The sequence below is a fragment of the Eucyclogobius newberryi genome, unplaced genomic scaffold (assembly GCF_026437365.1).
Source record: "Eucyclogobius newberryi isolate DKJ021-1_F unplaced genomic scaffold, fEucNew1.0.hap1 SCAF_2, whole genome shotgun sequence".
Lineage (NCBI taxonomy): Eukaryota > Metazoa > Chordata > Actinopteri > Gobiiformes > Gobiidae > Eucyclogobius > Eucyclogobius newberryi.
This window is the reverse complement of record NW_027315834.1, coordinates 7,404,253-7,428,378: the sequence shown is the minus strand read 5'-3', so window position 1 is coordinate 7,428,378 and position 24,126 is coordinate 7,404,253. Positions and strand designations below refer to the sequence as shown.

At 42.5% G+C, this 24,126-nt stretch overlaps 1 protein-coding gene across 9 annotated transcripts in view; it reads right to left on the bottom strand.

Moving 5' to 3' along the window:
• The window catches only part of LOC140366986 (ELKS/Rab6-interacting/CAST family member 1-like), a 226,652-nt gene that overhangs the window by 147,907 nt on the left and 54,619 nt on the right, over positions 1–24,126 (bottom strand). For 5 of the 9 annotated variants that reach the window (XM_072453254.1, XM_072453260.1, XM_072453257.1 and 2 more), the window contains exons 8-11: positions 19,607–19,774; positions 19,342–19,509; positions 9,562–9,699; positions 2,423–2,563 (exon numbers count right to left, since the gene is read on the bottom strand). In XM_072453254.1, coding sequence (XP_072309355.1) covers positions 2,423–2,563; positions 9,562–9,699; positions 19,342–19,509; positions 19,607–19,774 — 615 coding nt within the window. Of the gene's footprint in view, positions 1–2,422; positions 2,564–9,561; positions 9,700–19,341; positions 19,510–19,606; positions 19,775–21,074; positions 21,168–24,126 lie in introns of all 9 variants that reach the window. The other 4 variants (XM_072453259.1, XM_072453252.1, XM_072453253.1 and 1 more) reach the window with 1 other exon arrangement.

Below are 24,126 nucleotides of genomic sequence, written 5' to 3'. Positions count from 1 at the left end.
CCTCTTATGGTCGGAGCAGAGAAACATAAACCAGGAGGAATGGGAGACACTGACAGAGAGACATGTAATTTTACCCTTCAGTGACAATCCCAGCTCCAGACTGCAGACCATTCTGTTTGACTGGGTGAGCTCAGAGCACCCTTACTGCGTACTCAAGCTATACTTAGACACAAGCATATATCGCCGGTGTCACAAAAGCCACATCTGCATTTAGCAAAATAGAAGGAATGCTTGTTTAGCAGAAAGTTTCCCATGTAGTTTAATATTTTCAGACTAAAAATAACCATAGAGTTTCAGGATGGATTCTCCTAAAGCAGTTAATTGGTAAGGGATAATTTGCATAGCAGATAACTTTCTATAGAACCTATGCGCTATTGTCATCCTTTCCATTCCAAGGAAATACAACAGTACAGGTAAATGTAATCATTAAGTGTCTGTTAATATCCAAATTGTATAATTTCTTGTCCATTGTAACCAGGAGTGGCAAGTTATCCTGGAAAAGTTATTCAATTACTGATTGCTAATTACTCATTCTAAAAGTAAGTATGTCTTTTGTTTGTAGTTTTGTTTGTTTGAAACAAAATAACAAACAAAACTAAAGCTCAGGTACTATAAAAACAACTTTAATGGAGATAAGGATCAATAAAGGGGATTTTTTAAATGTAATAAAGTAAAATCAGTTACAGTACAGATATAATATTTATGTACTTTTGTCTCTCATCCCCATTCCACGCTGCACTATTCTGTCTAATAAAAGACAACTTACAACATAAAGAAAGAAAGCGTTCTAATTAGAGTAATCCATTACATTGGAAAAAATTTAAATATGTGACAATTTAAAAAGGGAGTGTCTACAGAGCCGCGAAACTGCCATGTTATTTTGTGCCGCGGCTCTTGAAACTGCTGCGCTACTTGACCGCGCCGTTTTAGACCGCGCCCGGTTAAGGTTAGGGTTAAGGTTAGGGTTAGGGTTAGGGTTAGGGTTAAGGTTAGGGTTAGGGTTAGGGTTAGGGTTAGCCATGAGGCTTTATGGCAGTGCCGCAGTTCCTGAAACTGCTGGGCCATTTTACCGCGCCGCGGCTCTGCAGCCACGGCCATTTAAAAAATAAATTGTGCTGCCCGGTGGTTGAGTGGTACACATATGCCAATACACATATGCCAGGCTCCAAGTGCAGCCAGCCACAGTGTTGTGAAATCCCAACTACGACAATGGTCACAAAATCTTAAAGAAAAGAACATTTTGAATTTTGTACAGGTTAAAAAATCTCTACAGAATCATCCAATTGTAATTTTTTTGATTAATGTAGCATTTTGTCAGTAATCAAAAATAATGCAAGGAATCACATGGATTTTTGTACGGGTCTAAACTGTGTAACCGGGTTTAATGCACAATAAGACCACATGGAATTAATAACAGCTGTGTGATTTGCAAACTACCACAAATGTGATGTGATTGATCTTGCTGCCATACTGCTGCAACACTACAGCTCTTCAATTACATCATATCCAGTTTCTCAAAAATAGTGCCAACTTTTATGTACTATTAATTCATTTTTGTTATCAGAAGCTCAGGGACTTGCTTCATCAACCTCTGTCTGGTAGCTTGTGCGGTTCATAAAGGGCAGAGAAATTATATTCCACTGTGTTTGCTCCAGTTTGCGATGGTGCATAATGTTTTCAGAGAAAAGCTGCTTCGTCTGTTTAATCATAGGGACCCTGGAGTCTGTTTGAACAATAAGAAACACCATGGACTGACAGAGTGTATGTGTGCAAGTGACGTGTGACCTATTTATCTATTTTTTCTTACTAGGAAAATCCCACTGAGATCTAGCATTTATTTTTAAGGGGAGTCTTGGCACCAGAGGGGAGGAGCCTATTGTACATTGTTTTAGTGGTAGGGGAAACCAGAGCGCCCAGAGGAAACCTACACAGACACCTAGAGAACATGCAAACTCTACACAGAAAAGCCCCATGCCCACACCATGTGAGGTGAGAGCACTAACCACTGCACCACCCATTTGATTTCTGGTTAAAGATGCAGGCTTGCTTCCACAGGTTCACTTTGGAAGTCCAAAAGTGTCTCCACTGTCTTAAGTTAACTGGCCCACTGAAGCAGAAGCAGAAGCAAGTGGAGCTAGCTTCCAAAGTGGTCTAGCTCAGCAGGAAAGAACACAGATGGCAAAAACAGATATAAAATAAACATTTCTATTATCACAAAAATGCTGACTTGATCATGTTCAGAGCCAGACCCTGGACATGGAGACACACAAACTGTTCCAAAACAATATAAAGTGAACTGGTCTGGGAAATTAGGGCCAGTGGAAACGTGGCAGTAGTCAAGTTGAGGTTCATTTCAGGCAGTAGAATATAAACTGATGAATTGCCTCCATAAGACACATGAATCTGCTTGTGTGTGTTGTACCTCTCGATCAGCCAAATCGGCCTGCAGCTGGGACACTTTCTCTCTCAGATCCTTCAGATCCTTTTTACTTGTCTCCATCTCGTCTCCCTTCTCTCGCTCCTCCTTCTCCCGCTGGTCCTTCAGCCGCTCAATGATTTTGTCCTGGATTCAAAACAAAAAAAACCTTCAGACCTTTACCTTCAGAAAGTTTTGAATCATAAGACAAAAAGAGATTTGCACTATGTCAGTGGATCTTAAACTTTTAACATCAAGTAGCACCAAGGATAATATTTGACCGTCCAACACAAAGTCTAAATTAGCGCTAAGGCGAGAGTTTTTTAATAAGTTGTTTCGTGAGGCCCCAGACGTCAAAAACGGAGATTCTAAAGAAAAAAAGATAATTTTTGTTCCTGTTTTTTGAGCCAAAACCTCAATAAAAATAAAAATGTATTTTGCACCAGCATCTTCGACCTCCGACCATTTCTGCACGAACCCGAGTTAGTCCGTATGTAAGAGCTTTAAAACTCTCGCAACTCACGGCTTCCTAGATCCATGAGATCAACCGGTAGATTAACATGAAGAATGCGGGATGGGCGAGGCTTTGGCTCGGGCTTCCCATTCATTGAACTCGTGTTTGAATGAGGAAATGCAGAATACACGTCTTGACCGATTATATCAGAATCATTTTGTCGTTGCCATTAAGTAGCATGTGGACCAGCTTGTCTGTGGAGTCACACGTTCTCATCTGATCGCATTGTGAGGACGCTGTTATTTGTCCCGATGAGCTGAGCTGCGTGTCCACAACTCTAGCGTGGGAAAAATTACTGCGCCGTTTGATCAAATCACTGTGGCCAAATTTAAGCGAGCTCAATAAGGCATTTTCATACATTGCACACTTTGTGTTCCTGTCAAGACAAGACTGTCAAGAATTAAGTTTATCAAATCGACTTGTTTGGTCACGGGATGATTCATTTTCTGAGAAGCTGTGTTAGTTATTTTCAATGTCTTGCATTGATAACTATAATTATGTAGATAATGTAGAGGGGTGGTTGTAGGGCCTATATTCTAAGAATCCAAGAAAATTATTTAGAATAACATTTTATTTTTAAATTCAACTCCGACTTTTGGATGGTAGAAATGTGATTTGATAATGGGAAAATAACATTTTATTTTTATTTTTATTCCGTCCTCCCCTTTTAAAAATGCCAAGGAAAATCTGTGTTGTACTAGTTCTAAAGGAATAACCCAATGGAGGAAAGAAAAGTGGATTCGATTTACTCTAAATCAAAAAAATGAATTTAACTGCAGAGGAATCCGCGTGCCACTTAGAGGAGCTACACACCAGAATATTACAAAAAATCTTAACAGACAAATTTAAAAGGAAAAACTAAAGAATCAAATCACCACTTTTACAGTCAAGTTTCTCAGTATCAGGTTTCTTTGCAAATTAGAATCGTATTAACTTAATATATTACATGGCAGCTTTAACAGGACCCAACAGCCAAATGTGATTTTAAACACGTAATATTATTTGGCACACAAGCTCATTTTCATAACCATTAAAACATTATAGCAATCTGCATTTGCACAGCTAAAAACACAGGCCCCAGCGAAAGCGTTCACCAACAATGCAGGATTTGTACTGTGTGTATCCAACGTGCAAGACATTTAAATATCTTTAAAGGATACTTATTATGCAAAATACACTCCGTTCGGAATCTTCTCGATAACTGACGTTTCCTTCATCGGTGACATGGCTCTGAGAATCTTCTCTGCTGTTTTTAAGTCCATGAATCATTGTCAGATGTGCATTTCTCCCGTCCATCACGATCAGTATAAATGCGTGCTGAGACCAGGACGTGAGAGGCTAGCTTGAAATGTTGAACTCATGGATCTATGTTTATCTTAAAATGTCTGTAATCCCCTCTGCAGCCTGTCGATGGTACCAGATCTCAGATAGTCGCGGGGTGAACAGCAGAGATCCAAATGTAATTTTGATTGGTATAAAATCAAAAAAACATGAGATGCCAAACGTAAGATTCTCAGACTCTTATTTAAAGGATAATAATAGGAATGTCCCGATGAGGATTTTTTTGGCCCCGATCCGAGTCATCTGATTTTGAGTATCTGACGATACCGAGTCCCGATCCGATACTCTCATAACACATTTTTTAAAATGCACGAATGCAACATAAACAGGTTGTCCCCAGTTTTATTTTATTTCTTAACACTTTAACAGTGCACTTTTCTTTGAGGTGGCTTGAATAAGAAATAATAGTGCAAAATGTGAATGCTTCTGGCTTAAATAATAAATCTATGTTTTTCTTGCTGAAATCTGTCTGAATGTCGAGTCGAGAGTAAGCCAGGGGCGAGTGTTCTGACCCTCGAGGTAGCCACAGTGTCTATCAGCCCGCACTCCGCACCCCCGTGTCTGTGCTCCGGAATGGTGATGACGCCCTCGTCCAAACCGCACGTCGTCTCACCCATGGCTTTCTTCATATTAGTAGCGTTTGTCGTGCAAAATTACATCAACCCATTGCTTGTCGATGCCCAAGTTAGTGAACATTTTTCCTTAATCTGTTTGATGTGCTCTGCTGTGTGGGATCCACGAAATTTCCTGGGCATACAGAATTGCAGGGCGCAAAACAAAACTAAACTTTACTGCCGTAAGTATGGGCTTTACGGCAGTAAAAAGTCGCGATCCATTCATACATTATACGGAGGCGAGAGACTAATAATAAGCTTGAAATGTATAGCGCTGATCAAACTAATAAGAGTAAAATTTATATCCGATCAGTGATTGGGAGGCGACGTCCGATTTCGATCGAGTCTGAAACCACGTGATCAGGCCGATTTCCGATCAGGTGATCGAATCGGGACATCCCTAGATAATAACAATACAAATAAAGAATAACATATGTTCTTTAAATATGAAAAATTTGAAAATGGTTTTGGAAACACAATTCATTGTATAGTCGGAATTTGGTATGCATGGTCCACTCTGCCAACTTAACTCTCTCATAACTCATGAGGCCTTTTCCATTTGTACCTACTTGGCTCTACCCAACTTGACTCAGCCATGCTTTAGCGCATTTCCATTTGGTGCTACCTTCTCAGACCAGATACTTTTATAGTACCCTCTTCCCCATCGGGCCAAGTCGAGCCAAGCAGGGACTAAATGTGACGTCCACAGACAATCAGACGCTGATTGGGTAAAAGTGTAATGTTTCTGCAGCAGGACACAGAACACCACTGTTATTTGTCCTGTGCACTATTCCCCGTATTTGTATCCTTCCTCTGTGCCCGTAATTCCGTCTGCTTCGCTCTACTTCATTAGTGGTTACTGTGGCAGTTTTGCTGATGTTTTATAGCTATCATCATAGTGTGTATCAGTTGTCATGTGTTGTCGTGTCTGTTGAGGAGACATCATTTTGCGCTGTTTACACGCTTAGTTTTACACAGCACCACTGAGCACCAGTTGGAATGGAAATACAATCAGGGCTGAGCAGGGTCACGAGCTCAGAGTTGAGCAGAGCCGACCAAGTTGGGACTAATGGAAATAAACAATTGTTTTCTTTAAATCTGGGTGGACTGAAAGTGTTGTTCAGAGACATTTTATTGTTTTAACCTTGAATGGGATATGACCAGCGGTGGATGGAGAAGCCAAAGTGTGTAACAGTAACAGTGCAAACATTTATCCGTCGTCATTAGGTCGTCATTAGGACTACGCTTCATCCGAGAGGATTGTCTTGTTCTTTATGTTGTTGAAACAAATCATATTTGTCATTTTGAAAGGATCAAAACTGTTAAAGCCTCAAAAGAGCAGCGGTCATATCGTTTTGTTGTTTCTTCGATAACTGAGGACAGTGCTCTCCCGAGAATATTTTTAAACATGGGCTGCAAAGTTATTTGCAATTGTGCTTTCAAGTCCGTTAGTATCCAAGTCTTAATATATTCAGATACTATTGATAAAAAATAAACTATTATTTAAAAGAATTACGCTCTTTGCTGCTGCCATCTTTTTGCCTTCACCTAACCTGGAAATGTGACGCCACTCCGGGACATTGTCTAGCCAACACTGAGAATATGTACACTGAAGTGGACAGCGATAGCGACCAAAATACGAGTGAATCAAGTGAGCGGATTTCAACAGATGACGAACAGCACCCAGTTGAAGAACAGTTCCTGCAGCTGCTGCCTCATATATTTGAGCCTGACGCCTTGTCAGACAATGAAAATGGAGCGGATGAGAATGATGATGAGGAGACGAGAATGAGCTGGCGATTGGACATCGACAGACTTTCTGAATAGTGCGTGTTGAACTGGAATATTTCCCATGAAATTATGTGAAATACAATGTTGACAATGTTACTATATTAGTTTGAAACTGCAAATTACTAGTCAAACGTTTCTACCCCACAAGTCTGAAAGTTCACTAGTCAGATAGTAGCATTCTCTAAAGTGCCCGTGCGTGCTGCTGCTCACCGATTTGGACGAGTCCGCGCTCGCCGTGGTGTTGCATCGGGATATCCACAGCGTGGCGAACACCGGAATCAGCGTTTCCATCACGGATCGGAGCCAGAATGCGCATCCAGACTGGCGCCTTTCACCGCCGCTAGAATCCACAGACGCCGCGGGCGAGGCGCAAGGTAAATCCCAAAGTTGCGGAGGAAAATTAAGTATTCCAGGCAGCACAGTGAGCCCGGGGAAAGTGCGGCAGGAGGCGGGGAAAGAGCCCGGTCTCACAGCGGACTCGCGCAGCCCGTTCCTCCTCTTCCAATGTGAGTCCGCTGCTGCGCTCCTCACACCGGTCCATTCAACTTCCTGGTATAATTATTACAACCAGTAATATGCATAAAGTTCGCACTCTCGCCGTGAACAACAACACAATAGCCATCATGCAAACGGCGTCAGTCAGACAGCCGCATACGGCAGCTACGAAAGCACAGACAACTGCCTTGATGTGAAAATATCTTGCAACTCACTATTTTGCATATCCAAGTAGATACTTCGCAAGGTTTTGGAAACTGTCTTCTGTGAAATGTCGGTAGTATAGCATTGGACCAGACTTGCCACAGATCGCCGATTTGGGATTCCAAAAACTTTCTCTTCAAATCGTGTCCAAAGACGTCCTCTAGTCTTCTGTTTGGGCCACTCAAAGAGCCCGTTTCCCTCTTGAGAGCAGTGCATTGCTACACATCTCTGTGTTATTGCAAGATTTGTCGTGTAAAACGTAAATTCCGCTCTGTTAAGCACATGTCAGACTAGAACAATGAGGGTCTGGCTACAGCATGTTCCCGGTGTGACGTCACTGATTTTGCGACCGCGGTTGAAGTTACAAAGGCGGTTGCTATGGCGCGTTCTCGGGTTTGGCCGAATTAACTCGTGAAATGTTTTTGTCAATGGTTAAAACTAACCGTCCAGACTTCGTTTTAGCCATCTTTTAGGAATGGTAAATATGCCTCATATGGGGTTGCATTTTCCACAAAGGATGGTTTAACGTACCTTCATTGTTTCCAAAGCTACATGCACCCTAAACATTCTATTACATGGTGTTTCCCACTCACAATTGTACGTTTAAATCACGCCGCCCTCTCCTCTGCAGCGCCTTGAAAAAGTATATATATATATATCCATGGAAACCGCAGGAGGACCGTGACCATGTTAGAATAATCTGATTTGAAACAGACAGTCCGCGATGACACGGAGGCCAAAGTGACCGGCACAAGTGAGCCAACACAGCAAAATGACTAAATGCAGAGCCACCGCTCAAAACACCAGGCATCACTGGTCCCACCCAAAATGAAGTTTTACAGACAAATTTATTTTTTTAAGTTATGTGACAGAAACGTAAATGAATTCATAGCTGCTGTAACTGTTTACAAACATTCTGGTGACAAATGAATTAGTCCTTTATATATGTTATTTATTAACAAACAGAACAGTTTGTACTGGTGAAGTGTAATGTTGCTGTTTTGGGGACAAACTTATATGAAAATAAGAATAAAATGTGTTTTTTTGAGCAGAAACTCGATTTGTTATTTGTTTATTCGATTATTATTGATAGCTGCAGCCCTACTGCCTGCCATCAAACCTTGTGCATGAGCACGCAACAGCTCCCCTGCTACATGTGCGTTTGTTTATTAGCGCGACCGGATTGCATCTCTTGTCTCTGCAGATTTCCGTCTCTTCTGAGCCCGCTCAAACAGTCTTTCTCTGTCGTCTCTCAGCCATTTTTGTACTTTGCAGTCCAAAGGACTGAAGGAACTTGCTGCTAGCTTCGCCAAACACACATCGGCATATCAAGCACGCATGCACAGCCAGGGGGACATGTTGATACCCTGGGTACGAGTCAAAACAAGCCAGAACGAGCCTGCAGGTGTGCAATAGCACACAGGGATTGATTGACATGTGGGAGAACTACTCTGCTCACACCACGAGGAAATGAGACACTGATTGGTCGCCAAAAATCCTCTATTCAACTCTTAAGAGATATTTATTAAAAGATGAAGCATCTTCAATTCAAAGTCTAGTCCAAATGACTAGAACATCGTACTCGATATATAAAATGCTCTAATATAATTTAAAAAAGTAAATATCCAAAATAGTGTTGATTCAGGTTCTGGTTTATTCCTATTTTACTCCTTGTTAAGTCCTGATTAAAGGCACAATGGACGATTTTTCGGCGATTTTAGAACGCAGGCGGAAGTGCGCATGTGCACTCCCTCGTGTGGACTGATACAACACACACGTGCGTTTGTTTATTAGCGCGACGGATCGCATTGCTTCTTTCGTCTCCCGTTGATTTCCGTCTCTTATGAGTCAGCTCGAACAGTCTTTCTCCGTCTTCATTTTGTCCCGTACACTGAGGGAACTATATTATGATAGATCAATGCGCTTAGACACGCGGAAATGTGCTGCTCTCGGGGGACGAGCCGCACGTGACTGCAGGTGAGCGGTAGCTGCGTTTTATGATTGATACGTGGCAGGACTAATTGGCAGTCCACACCACGAGGAAATAAGACTCAGATTTGGGCCAAAGAAATCGTCCATTCAACCTTTAATGTCTGGTTTAGTCCAGGTCAAGGTCCAGACTTATTCCTGGTTAATTCTTTAAACTCAGTGTCGTAAGTAGTGCAGCACAGTTTGTGTAGTGAGACCTTGTCGGCCAGCGCCTCCTCCAGAGTCCCCAGAGCCGTGTCAGTGTTAGTGGTGTCCGTCTGCAGGGACTTAAGTCTGTCCTTTAGACCACTCAGCTGTTTGTCTTTGTCCTTCAGTTGGTCCAAGAGGTTCTCAATCTGCAAAGAAAAAACATTCATAAATATCTCATCAAACTAAATAGTTTATAAGCATGCATTAATTTAACATCATGTATTTGAAGGAACTCAAATATTCTATACAATTTGGTGTGGTATTCATCACACTCTGGGGCTGCCGGTCTGTGCCTGTGGCTTGACCACCACAATGTGCCATCTGTCGCATCACTAAACCATTGTGAAATTGGTAATGACAAAGAATTAAACAAGAGTTGAAAATAAGTATTTTAAGGTGTGGCTTGAGAAAGTTTGATGGCTCTAACACATACTACCACCCCTGCAAACTGAAATAATGTTACAAAGAGTGCTTTGTACTATCAAAATAATACTCATAACAAAAAACATTTTTAAAGAAAAAAATAGTTTATGAGACCAGGTAAGATCACATCACAGTTTGGATGTGATATTTTATTGAATAATATATATATATAATACATGATTGAATGACGGACTTTATCAAGCCTAAATTTGGGCTTCAAATCAAATCAAATCAATTTATTTTTGTAAGGCCCAAAATCACAACAACAGTTGCCTCTGAGGGCCACAGGGAGAAATGAATCAACAATGTCAATTAATTATGCTTAATGTCTCATTTAAACCAGGTTTAAATGAGACAAAACCATAGATCAAGTCATTCGAAATAATCGTTAACCATGATGAGGAAAAAACCTGAATAGATGTTACTGATATACATTTCTTGTACATTTGTTTGTACTGGTATTTTTCTTGCAGCTGTGGCTGATAACCGATCACCCAAATGGCATTTGCCAAAACATTGTCTCTTCACCTGTCAATAAAACTTCACCTTGCAAGTAAGACAGTGATTTTTTTTCGCTTGATTCAGCACATGTTCTACAGCTGATGTGCTGTAGAACATGATGTGCGAAGCAAAGTCTCAATATGAAGTAAAAATAATTCCAAAATGTATCTATCTAGGATATAATGTACTTTGTTACGTGCTTGTGTCAACAGGCTTCTAATTCCTTTTTTGTTCATGAGTTTCTTAAAAAAGACAAATATGATCTATTGAGGAAAACTGGAAATGACACTTGGCACACACAGACCAGGGACAGTGCAGAAAATATATCGGTGCCAAATATGAGCCCTTTTTTCTATATCGACGATACCATTATTGTTGACATTAGGTCAATACCAACACTGGAGCCAATACACTGAATATCGCCCCTCTCTAACATTTTGTCTCAAAAGTTACGGTCACAATGACCCGCACTGACAGTTCACTTGTACAAACCTCACCGGTCGTACAAAACCAAGAGAACTTTTGTGGAGGGGAGCAAAATTTCTTAAAGCCTTCTTAAAGCATTTGTACCTTTCAATTCTCAATAACAACTCAAATTCCTGTTAGGAACATGTGGTCTCTGGAGCCGAGTTTTGAAACACAAACACTATGATTGCTCTCAGGGTGTTTGTAAGAAATGTGTGTGGTGCTCATAAGAAGCGGGGCATCGTAGAGCATCGACCTGGCTACAAACAAAGAACGACCTACGAACACTGTGTTTTTGTAAGGCTCAGAAAGCAGAGGGCCCTGCATATCATCAGAAGCAGCAGCCCACATACCACCAGAGGTACAAGCAGCACAGTTTGAGAAACACTGTACAATCTTTTCGATGTCTACCACTTCTGCTTCAGACACTTGAGCAGCTGTGTCCCTGCTACACTTACATATTTCCATTTGCTCGTTAATCACGCGCTCTCCTGACAGCTTTAATGACAGTTTCCTCTCTCTCCGTCTATCTCTGCACATGGAAAATAGAGCCGCTTTGATCCCATACACTTCCTCATGCTGACAGAAACACACGCTGCTTCACTCGATCCTGCCCTATTTTTCTCCTTAAATTGCCTATGATACAAAACTATGAAATGTGGGAACAAATCTGATCTTTTGTTTTGTTTTTGCCCTGACAGTGCTGTTCATTTCTAAGGAGATTTGAAATAGTGAAGAGTTCTGCAGTGAACAATGTCAATGAAGTCACATACATGTAAGTAAATAAATATATTTGTCATTGAGTAATGTTTTATACAAACATATAAGGGACAAAATTGATATAAGCAAGTTTACATTTCTTTATTTTTTTTCTTCCATCCATCCATCCATCTTCTGCCGCTTTATCCGGGGCCGGGTCGCGGGGGCAGCAGTCTGAGCAGGGACTCCCAGACTTCCTTCTCCCCAGACACTTCCTCTAACTCCTCCGGGGGGATCCCGAGGCGTTCCCAGGCCAGCCGAGAGACATAGTCTCTCCAGCGTGTCCTGGGTCTTCCCCGGGGCCTCTTCCCGGTGGGACATGCCTGAAACACCTCCCGAGGGAGGCGCCCAGGAGGCATCCGGAACAGATGCCCGAGCCACCTCAACGTCAGCTGGCTCCTCTCGACGTGGAGGAGCAGCGGCTCTACTCCGAGCTCCCCCCGTGTGGCCGAGCTCCTCACCTTATCTCTAAGGGAGCGCCCAGCCACACGGCGGAGGAAACTCATTTCGACCGCTTGTATCCGCGATCTTGTTCTTTCAGTCACTACCCAAAGCTCATGCCCATAGGTGAGGGTAGGAACGTAGACCGACCGGTAAATAGAGAGCTTTGCCTTTCGGCTCAGCTCCCTCTTCACCACAACGGTCCGATGCAGCGACTGCATCACTGCAGCCGCTGCACCGATCCGCCTGTCGATCTCATGCTCCATCCTTCCCTCACTCGTGAACAAGACCCCGAGATACTTGAACTCCTCCACTTGGGGCAAGGACACCCCACCCACCTGGAGAGGGCAAGCCACCTTTTTCCGGTCGAGAACCATGGCCTCGGATTTGGAGGTGCTGATTCTCATCCCAGCCGCTTCACACTCGGCTGCAAACCGTCCCAGTGCATGTTGCAGGTCCGGGTTTGATGGAGCCATCAGGACAACATCGTCTGCAAACAGCAGAGATGAGATCCTGTGGTCCCCAAACCGGACACCCTCCGACCCCTGACTGCGCCTAGAAATTCTGTCCATAAAAATTATGAACAGAACCCAAAGGGCAGCCCTGGCGGAGCCCAACATGCACTGGGAACAGGTCTGACTTACTGCCGGCAATGCGAACACAGCTCCTGCTCCGGTCATACAGGGACCGGACAGCCCTGAGCAAAGGGCCCCGGACCCCGTACTCCCGGGGCACCCCCCAATGGACACCCCGAGGGACAGGGTCGAAAGCCTTCTCCAGATCCACAAAGCACATGTGGACTGGTTGGGCAAACTCCCATGAACCCTCGAGCACCCGATGGAGGGTATAGAGCTGGTCCAGTGTTCCACGACCGGGACGAAAACCACTCTGCTCCTCCTGAATCCGAGGTTCGACTATCGGTCGGATTCTCCTCTCCAGTACCTTGGAATAGACCTTACCCGGGAGGCTGAGGAGTGTGATCCCTCTGTAGTTGGAACACACCCTCCGGTCCCCCTTCTTGAACAGAGGGACCACCACCCCGGTCTGCCAGTCCAGAGGCACGGTCCCCGAACGCCACGCGATGTTGCAGAGACGTGTCAACCAAGACAGTCCTACAACATCCAGATACTTTAGGTACTCAGGGCGGATCTCATCCACCCCCGGAGCCCTGCCACCGAGGAGTTTGCGAACAACCTCAGTGACTTCAGCTTGGGTGATGGATGAGCCAGCCTCCGAGTCCCCGGTCTCTACTTCCTCTTCGGAAGACGTGACTGGGGGATTAAGGAGATCCTCAAAGTATTCCTTCCACCGTCCGACGACATCCCCAGTCGAGGTCAGCAGGCCTCCACCCGCACCGTAAACGGTGTTGGTGAGACACTGCTTCCCCCTCCTGAGGCGCCGGACGGTTTGCCAGAATTTCTTTGGTGCCGACCGATAGTCCTCCTCCATGGCCTCCCCGAACTCCTCCCAGGCCCGGGTTTTTGCCTCTGCGACAGCACGAGCCGCGGCTCGCTTGGCCTGCCGATACCCGTCGATGACCTCCGGAGACCTACAAGCCAGAGTGGCCTGATAGGCCTCCTTCTTCAGTCTGACGGCATCCCGGTGTCCACCACCGGGTTCGGGGGTTGCCGCCACGACAGGCACCGGAGACCTTGCGACCACAGCTCCGAGCAGCCGCATCAACAATGGAGGCGGAGAACATGGTCCACTCGGACTCAATGTCCCCAGCCTCCCCCGGGAGATGGGAGAAGCTCTCCCGGAGGTGCGAGTTGAATACCCTACTGACAGAGGGCTCCACTAGACGTTCCCAACAGACCCTCACAATGCGCTTGGGTCTGCCAAGTCTGTCCGGCTTCCTCCTCCGCCGGCGGATCCAACTCACCACCAGGTGGTGATCGGTTGACAACTCTGCCCCTCTCTTCACCCGAGTGTCCAAGACACGCGGCCGGAGGTCTGATGACACAACAACAAAGTCGATCATTGACCTCCGGCCTAGGGTGTCCTGGTGCCATGTGCACTGATGAACACCCTTGTGCTTGAACATGGTGTTCGTTATGGACAATCCGTGGCTAGCACAGAAGTCCAATAACTGAACACCGCTCGGGTTCAGATCGGGGAAGCCGTTCTTCCCGATCACCCCTCTCCAGGCGTCACTGTCATTGCCCACGTGGGCGTTGAAGTCCCCCAGTAGAACAACGGAGTCCCCGGTCGGTGCACTGTCCAGTACCCCTCCCAAGGACTCCAAGAAGGCCGGGTACTCTGCACTGCTGTTCGGCCCGTAGGCCGCCACAACAGTGAGAGACCTGTCCCCCACCCGAAGGCGGAGGGACGCGACCCTCTCGTTCACCGGGGTAAACTCCAACACGTGGCGGCTGAGCTGAGGGGCTATCAGCAAGCCCACACCAGCCCGCCGCCTCTCCCCGCGGGCAACACCAGAGAAGTGGAGCGTCCAGCCCCTCTCGAGGAGATGGGTTCCAGAGCCCAAACTGTGCGTGGAGGTGAGGCCGACTATATCTAGTCGGTATCGCTCAACCTCCCGCACAAGCTCAGGCTCTTTCCCCCCCAGCGAGGTGACATTCCATGTCCCCAGAGTTAGTCTCTGTGTCTGGAGATCTGGTCGCCGAGGCCCCTGCCGTCGACTGCCGCCCAGATCTCTCTGCACCGGCCCCTTATGGATCCTCCTGCGGGTGGTGGGCCCACGGGAGGGCGGCCCCACGTCGCTCTTTCGGGCTGTGCCCGGCCGGGCCCCGTGGGGTAAGACCCGACCACCAGGCGCTCGCCATGGAGCACCCATCCCAGGCCTGGCTCCAGGATGGGGCCCCGGTGACGCCGATCCGGGCGACGTAAACTGCCTTGTTCGTGTTGTCATCAACACTTTATTTTTTTAAACAACAACAACAACTGAAAATGTAAGTTTTGCCTCATTATTTGGAGTTGAAATGTCAATAAATCAGGTTTGAGATTAGGAATCAACAAATCCTTCAGTACAACGCATCAAGTCCAAGAATACAGAGAAAATGAACTTTGAAGTTAAAATACAGTAAATCTATGGATGTAAGTGAAAGTGATTCAATGAAATAATAACACATCTTTGGGTGTAGAGCCGACAAAGTTGAAATATACAGTATGTTGATATAGCAAACTGACCAAAGAAACAACAACAACAAAAAGCCTAGCCAGTTATGAATGAAAAAATAGAAGCTACATTTTGAATTCCCAAATAGAGATCTTAAAGGTAGAATGGATGATTTTTTTCAGCAAATTTGCTATCATATTTCCTCATGGCGTGGATAAATCATTAGTCCTGCCACGTATCAATCATAAAACGCACCTATCGCTCACCTGCAGCCGCGTGCGGTTCGTCCCCACGTTTCCGCGTGCCTAAGCGCATGGATCTATCATAATATAGTTCCCTCAGTGTACGGGGCAAATGAAGACAGAGAAAGACAGTTTGAGCTGACGCAGAAGTGAACAGAAATCTACGGGAGACAAGAGATGCGATGCGCTCCGTTGCGCTAATAAACAAACGCACGTGTGTGTTGTATCAGTCCGCACGGGAGAGTGCGCAGGCGCACTTCCGCCTGCGTTCTCAAATCGCCAAAAAATCGTCCATTGCGCCTTTAATATTTTATGCTAAAAACCTGATCAAGAATTAAACTAAAGAAAAACAAAAAATGATACGTTTATTTGTCTATTCGTAGCCTTTTAAGATAAGAGATAAGTTAAGCCTTCATTTGTCCACGCAGTGGGGAAATTCCAGTGTTACAACGCAAAGTAGGTACAGAAGTGAAAGAACAGTAAAAATAACAATAATAGAAAATAATTCTGTAAGTTTCAAATGGAACTTCACTCACAACCTTGAGATTTATACTATAACTGGTAGAGAAAAACTTAATTGTTTTTGTTATTATAATAATAATAATTAATAATAATAATAATAATAGCTTTTTCCATTGATTATTTTTCTTTTTGTAATTGATATGATTATTTCAGTAGTCAGATATTTGCTTGTTATTCTTTTGTGCCTTTAAATATATAAGATAAGATAAGATATTCCTTTATTGTCCCACATGGGGAAATTTCATAAAAGAGAGAGCGTTTACACCGGGCTGCCAGCTGTACCAGCGCCTTATGACGTAATCGCCTTATGACGTAAAAAATTGTGTTTAAAATATATATATATATATTTTAAACACAATTTTAACCAGATTATGGTATGAAAATATGCCAACTAATACAAAAAATTTAGAATCCAATTAAAATCCTAAATGTGTATTTGCCTTGAACAAAACTGACAAACGAGCAGCTGGGAAAACATAACCTTGATGTAGGCAATAATAAACAATGAGGGAAACAAAGAATAATTACAAAATGTGTATTGATGACATATGTATATGAGAACAATATTTACTTTCAAAATGCTAATGGCGACTGGCAGATTAGCGTTTGAAGAGTGGGCCTGCCTCTCAGACAGTGCAGTGCATATATTCTATTTGAAGGCTGCAGAGGTCATAATTTATTGAGCAGGCGATGATGATTAGTATGCACAGAATTCAAACACGTCTCGCTCTCCTCCCCCTCCTATTTGTCCTCCAGTCTGCACGCTTGTGTCACCATTAAAAACACACTGTACGCTTACCACATTTGAACGCTCTCAATGCGACAGCGGCAGACTCTGAAGAATTGACATTATTTCCTTTAGGATTCTGATCGGTGAGTAGGATCAGATAGCGTCATTGTCATGAGAATGTGCTTTGACGATATGTAGAACAAGAAGTAATAATTGTATTTATCTTTTTTTTTTATAAAATATGACCCCCCCCAAAAAACTGAAAAACATGTATAAAATAAGGTATTAGAAATTAAATGAACATTGGCAAAATATAAAAAAATAAATGTGAACGAATAATAGAAAATTATTTTTATCATTAAATGATAATATCATTTAATGATAAAAATAATGTTCTATTATTCATTCACATTTATTGACATGACATTATTATTGTGATACATCTGTTTTAATTATTATTTTACAAAGTATATGTTAGATGTAGATTGTAACAGGGCTGCACCTAACAATAGTTTTGATAATTGATTAATGTAGTGATTTTCCTTTTGATTTAATGATTTGTTGCTTAACCCAAGCATGAATGATTTTTTACAAATATTTACCCAGATAAAGTAGAAAGTAGAAGCTACTGAGGGGGAGTATATTCACATAAATTATCTCTCAGCTCATGGCATGTTTTGGAGTCTGTATATAGACAATTAACGATTATTCGTTTACTAATTAGTTGCAATTAGTTTTGCAATATTTCAAAATTAAAACTGAGTTCCAAATGTGTTAGCAGTTATAATTGAAACTGAGAAAAACAGACATAGGAATCGCAGCGTTTTGTTATTATGATCATTCATACTGTGAAAGTCTTCAAATCTATTAACAATAACTTTAGCATGAATGACATATTGTAAGCAAACATTGCACCTTTCAGACTTTTTACAGAATTTGTCTCAGAAAAAGCACAGTCCTACAGTTCCATCTAGTGACCTAAATGTGCACAGCAGAATCAGAAATTGCACTTCATACTCAAGCTAAAAGTGAACATTGTACTATAAAACTTTTTTGTCCTGGTTGGACATGAGCAGCAGATGTGATATCGGCAGAGGTTATTCCATAACTGTTACCTAGCAACCATATTGTAAACAAGGGCCAAAATCCATCCACATAAATTACAGTTATGATTTGACAGATATAATATCTGATAACACCTTTGTTTTGTTAAATGAGTGTTGAAACTCTCAGACACATGTGTCACTTGTGTGTAAATTGTCATTTTGGATGTAATGTCACTTATTGATGACATTAAGAACTCAACTCTTACTACTGTTTCTTCACAAATTGCCACTCAACTGATAAAACTGTAAAACCATAATAAATATTCACCACAAGGACTATCCCATCAAACAGAGTAATAATTAGAAAAACATGAGAACCCGTCATCAGCATATTAAAGGGTCTATCCAAATCGTCCAGGCTAAATCGTGAAAAAACAACCCAATTCATCAAACTAGTTTGAATGAAGCTAAATGCAACTCCAGGTATGTTTTTAATGAAGGAACAATGTATTAACATGGTTAAATGCTCCAAAAGGTTAATTTAGAGCTTTTTAAAGCAACCATTTTCAGTTCAGAGCGATGAACCTCACAGCAGCAGTTACAAAGAAAGAGGTGCAGAAAATAGAATGGGAGCGCAGTCCACTCATATATACAGATTGAGTCCAATTGAGTCCTGATTCAGACATAGTTTGGTACTGTTCTTGTCCTGTTTTTTTATAGTCTTCAAAACATGAAGTCAATTTTAAAAAATGTTTAGAGATCCAAAATTATTTCTCACTTTCCTAATGCATTCCGAGTGAAGCTGCAAGATATATCTCAATTGAATAAAAATCACAATTGACTGCAATTATTAAGACTGAAATTATTTAAGTAACATAATTTTCTGTGTAAATAACAACATATCCTGTCTTATTACTTATAAACACTGCTAGCCCTGTTGCTTAGACTTCCACAAAAATGTTTTGGAACGCATGGGAAAATTCAGCAAATCAGATGTTAATGCTCCTGAACAACATTAAAATGTGCGCTTTGAACAGAATTCTAAATGAAAACATAAATCAGAAATCTAATTGCAATTACAAAGAATGTGAGGAAAAATGTATAAACCATGATGAGTTTTACCGGTTTAATCTAAAAAATGCAATACATTTGTACTGGGGCAAAACAGAATAAAAAATCCAGGGGGAGCTCCGGGTTATGCAAGTGTGAACACAGGCTAAATCACTGTATAGCAGTAAGGACACACACTATGCTAAATTGAATTTTTATCTCTAACTGCATGTAATTCCCTCAAAACACAGAGAGTCCCAGGGTAAACAGCAGGGATCCAAATGTAATTTTGTTTGTTATAAACCTTTTTAATTTTTAGTTCTAAAACATACCTCTGTCTAAAAATGAAAAAGGTTTGTTTAAAGGCTATTAACAATACAAATAATGCATAATATTTGTCCTTTAAACTGTACACACAAGGCAAGCAAGCAGAAGAAATTTCTGTTCCATCAGTAGTACCCATACCACAGTTTGAGAACCACTTTTCAAGAGTTAAAACAATGTTAAAACAATGTTAAAACAGGAATGGTTACCTTCTTCTGTAGCACGGACACTTTGCGCTCCTTGACGTCGAGCATGTCTTTGAGGTCACTGATCTCTCCGGCCTGCGTGCTCTTCTCGTCTGTCAGCTCTGAAATCTGCTGCGTCTTTTTGGACAGAAGTGACTCTTTCTCTTCCAGACGCAGCCGCAGCGCATCCACCTGTCAACGCGTGGGATTGGGTATTATCGTTGAGTAAAATCATAGAAATGTCACACTAGTTTCCAGTTTATCTGCATTGAACCTTATATTCCCGTACCTCTGTCTGTAGAATAGCAGCCCTCTGTTCTTTAGCAGTGAGAGACTCCTTCAGCACGTCCACATGTTGTTTGCTGTCAGAAAACTGGTTATTCAAAGTTTCCAGTTTGGTCCTTAGCCCCAGCAGCTCACTGTCCTTCCGATTCAGGTCCTGCTTGGTCTGCTCCATCTAAGAAACACACATTAAGAACAACTATAGCATAGAACTATGAAAAAGGTGAAATTCATGGGAAACTACAGTAAAGGGGTATAGGTCAGGATTTCCTTTATTTTCTGTTTAAAGGTGCACAATGCAGCTTTGATGTTATTGCTTTGCCTGGGAAGTCCAAAATGATATATCTCTGTTTATATGAGTCTTGGAGTTTGAAGAGAGTTTGAGTCCTGAACCAGAATTAAACTAGACTACTATCAACTGGGTCTGAACCAGGATTATCCCAGATTTAAACTAGGACTAAACCAAAACTATCCCAAAATTAAACTAGGACTATTTTTTCAACATTATTATTATTCAAAACAATGGTGTATATATATTTCTGCTTGTTTGTGGTTTCTCTGATCCTTTTGTGCTCGTCTTGAACCTCAACCAAAACAGTATTGTCTGAAAATTGTCAAAATCAAGATAAAAAAATGGATAAGAAAAATCTGGATATTAATTTTGTGAAACATTCCAGGGAAAGCAATAACATGTCCATGGAGACAAGCAGGTGGAAGACCCTCCAGCAGAAAGGTGAGACGTAGTGCACATTTAACAAGAAACATTTAGAGTTAGAATCGGATGCACAAGTCTACTACTTCCTATTGGTGCAACTACATCAGGGCAGCAAAGTCCCCTACGACAAAAGCCTCCTGAGGAACCACAACCCAGACCAAACTCATGCGAGGTGAAAAGAAGCAGGTTTGAAGAAGCTGGAGTCAAGTACTTTATTGAAAGTTCAGACAGGAACAAACAACTAAGTGACAGACCTTGCCTCAAGAAAAGAAACACTCAAAACACTGTAGACTAACTTTTACCTTTGATGCTCTGAACTCTGAAGTCTGAAGCATGTGTAGGATAATCTACTCCCACATGGACAAATGTTTTATTATTTTTTGACATTTTGATTTAATAATGCTGCTGTCTTTGATATAATCTGTATAATCCAGATAACAAAATGATTAATCATTGCAGCTTTAACTGAGTGGAGTTTGATGCTGTGAAAATAACATATAAAATAACAGTACATGCAAACTGAAATATTGTTAAATCTCTGGACTATGCAGTATATACATTTTGCAATGTAATGTAAAGAAACAAATAACAAATACAATGTTTAACCGTAGTTGCTTAATGCTGTCTGAACAGGAGCGCCTCAACAGGGAGCTCGGGCTGCCTCAGTCCTGCGTGAAAGAGAGGAGAGACTGAAAGAGAGAGAAGGAGAGGAGGGGGAAGCTCAAGAGAGACCGAGGGCACGCAGAGAAGCGCGTCTTACTGAGGACACCTCCCGCTGCAGCTCGCACACTCGCTGATTTAGCTCGTTCTTCTCTGAGCGGCTCTGACTCAGCTCCTCCTTCAGCTGCTCAACCTGAAGAGGAGGCGGGACCACAACGTCATGTGCCGTGCCATATGTGGTCCAGGTTAACCACTAGGCAGCCGTCCAACTGTTTATTTGTATGAATAATCTCAAAACAGTTTAGATGACATGCAGAATGATGACGACATCATAATGTAACCAGACTACTTCAAATAGGAAGTCTTGAACAACTAGCATGGATGTCGGTGTAATCCCTCATTCGTCCAGGCGTGTTCCATAGTAGAAAAAGCTTCAGTTGTAGTCATCTGGACTCAGTTTGAAAAAGTAGACGTTTCGACTCTCATCCAAGAGTCATTGTCAATAACAGAATTTAGGTCGAGAACTCCGATATTAATACTGTTCTGTGGTAAGACCCGCCCATTGGGAGGAGCCTTCCTGAAGTAGAAAGAGTTGTTGGTTTCAACAGAAACTCCCCCCTTGTATCTACCGAGCTAGCCTATTCAGAATCTTAATGGGCTGTTAAAACCTCTTTGTCTTAGTGAGACCCTGGCTCAACCACCCTGAGTACCTGATTAGCATTTGAATGCCCTGGTCCTTTACCTTTCCAGGGGTTCAGTAACCCATTATAGATAACAGGAAGATTAAACCTAAGCCCTCCATTTCTGTTTAAAGAAGGTCTTTCTTTTTTAACAAAAATAGCTTCCTTGACTCCTCTTTCAAACCATCTTTTCTCCCTGCTTAAAACCTTCACCTCACCGTCTTCAAACGAGTGATTAGAGGCTTCAAGATGGAGATGCACGGCACTCTGTGGACCTGAACTAGTATTTCTTCTGTGCTGATAAAGCCTCTTGTGTAGAGGCTGTTTCGTCTCACCTATGTAACGTTCTTTACAGCTTTCTTCACTGCATTGGATCGAATAAACTACATTGCTCTGTTTTTGAGTCGGCAATTTGTCCTTAGGGTGAACCAGTTTTTGTCTTAAAGTGTTGCCTGGTTTAAAATAAACAGGGACTTCGTGTTGTCTAAAAATTCTCTGCAGTTTTTCCGACAGGCCAGACACATAAGGGATAGAGACACCCTTCCTTCTCTGTTCAGTTTCCCTTTTGTCCTGCTTCTTGGTTCTCTTCACTCTGTTGAGAGCCCAAGCGGGGTAACCACAGGCTGAGAGGGCATTTCGGACATGTTTTTCCTCTTTCTTCTTGCCCTCTGAGCTGGTGGGCACACCTTGAGCTCTGTGTTGTAAGGTTCTGATCACCCCCAGCTTGTGCTGTAGTGGGTGGTTGGAACCAAAGAGCAGATACTGGTCCGTGTGTGTAGGTTTCCTATATACTTCTATTTGGAGTTTCCCGTCCTCTCCTCTGATCGCTTGGCCTTTCTTGATTGTGCCACGATCAGAGGAGAGGACGGGAAACTCCAAATAGAAGTATATAGGAAACCTACACACACGGACCAGTATCTGCTCTTTGGTTCCAACCACCCACTACAGCACAAGCTGGGGGTGATCAGAACCTTACAACACAGAGCTCAAGGTGTGCCCACCAGCTCAGAGGGCAAGAAGAAAGAGGAAAAACATGTCCGAAATGCCCTCTCAGCCTGTGGTTACCCCGCTTGGGCTCTCAACAGAGTGAAGAGAACCAAGAAGCAGGACAAAAGGGAAACTGAACAGAGAAGGAAGGGTGTCTCTATCCCTTATGTGTCTGGCCTGTCGGAAAAACTGCAGAGAATTTTTAGACAACACGAAGTCCCTGTTTATTTTAAACCAGGCAACACTTTAAGACAAAAACTGGTTCACCCAAAGGACAAATTGCCGACTCAAAAACAGAGCAATGTAGTTTATTCGATCCAATGCAGTGAAGAAAGCTGTAAAGAACGTTACATAGGTGAGACGAAACAGCCTCTACACAAGAGGCTTTATCAGCACAGAAGAAATACTAGTTCAGGTCCACAGAGTGCCATGCATCTCCATCTTGAAGCCTCTAATCACTCGTTTGAAGACGGTGAGGTGAAGGTTTTAAGCAGGGAGAAAAGATGGTTTGAAAGAGGAGTCAAGGAAGCTATTTTTGTTAAAAAAGAAAGACCTTCTTTAAACAGAAATGGAGGGCTTAGGTTTAATCTTCCTGTTATCTATAATGGGTTACTGAACCCCTGGAAAGGTAAAGGACCAGGGAATTCAAATGCTAATCAGGTACTCAGGGTGGTTGAGCCAGGGTCTCACTAAGACAAAGAGGTTTTAACAGCCCATTAAGATTCTGAATAGGCTAGCTCGGTAGATACAAGGGGGAGTTTCTGTTGAAACCAACAACTCTTTCTACTTCAGGAAGGCTCCTCCCAATGGGCGGGTCTTACCACAGAACAGTATTAATATCGGAGTTCTCGACCTAAATTCTGTTATTGACAATGACTCTTGGATGAGAGTCGAAAAGTCTACTTTTTCAAACTGAGTCCAGATGACTACAACTGAAGCTTTTTCTACAACTAGCATGGATCACAACAGCCACAGGAACATAGAGAGAAATGTATGTACATGTGACTATCTTAACAAAAACAATTACACTTAATACATTAAAGGAGACATATTGAATTTTTTTCAAGTAATTAGTAAGAAACTATAACTTACTACTTACTTTTCATTGTAAAGTACAATATTAATCTACTGCAGAACCTTTTCAGTGACATTTGACTGTGACAAGCAGCAGATTGTCATTGACATGCTTTTATTTGTCAAAAGCAGCTATCTGATATTTTGGAACCCTATATGTATCATTTAGACTCCCATCTAAGTACAGTGATGTGGCCGGGCATAGAAGGTAGGTGAAAACAGGACATTTCTGAGCACTGGAGCCTCAGTTGCAGGACAAAACAGTATTACTTGAAACATGCAGGAACCACAAGATACAACTTTGAGTAAACTAATGATGATTAAACACTGTTGTGACAAGGCCTATGAAAATGTATTCAGGATATTATGTCCCTTTTAAATTGAAAGGTGATTTGCAATTTAAGGACACAT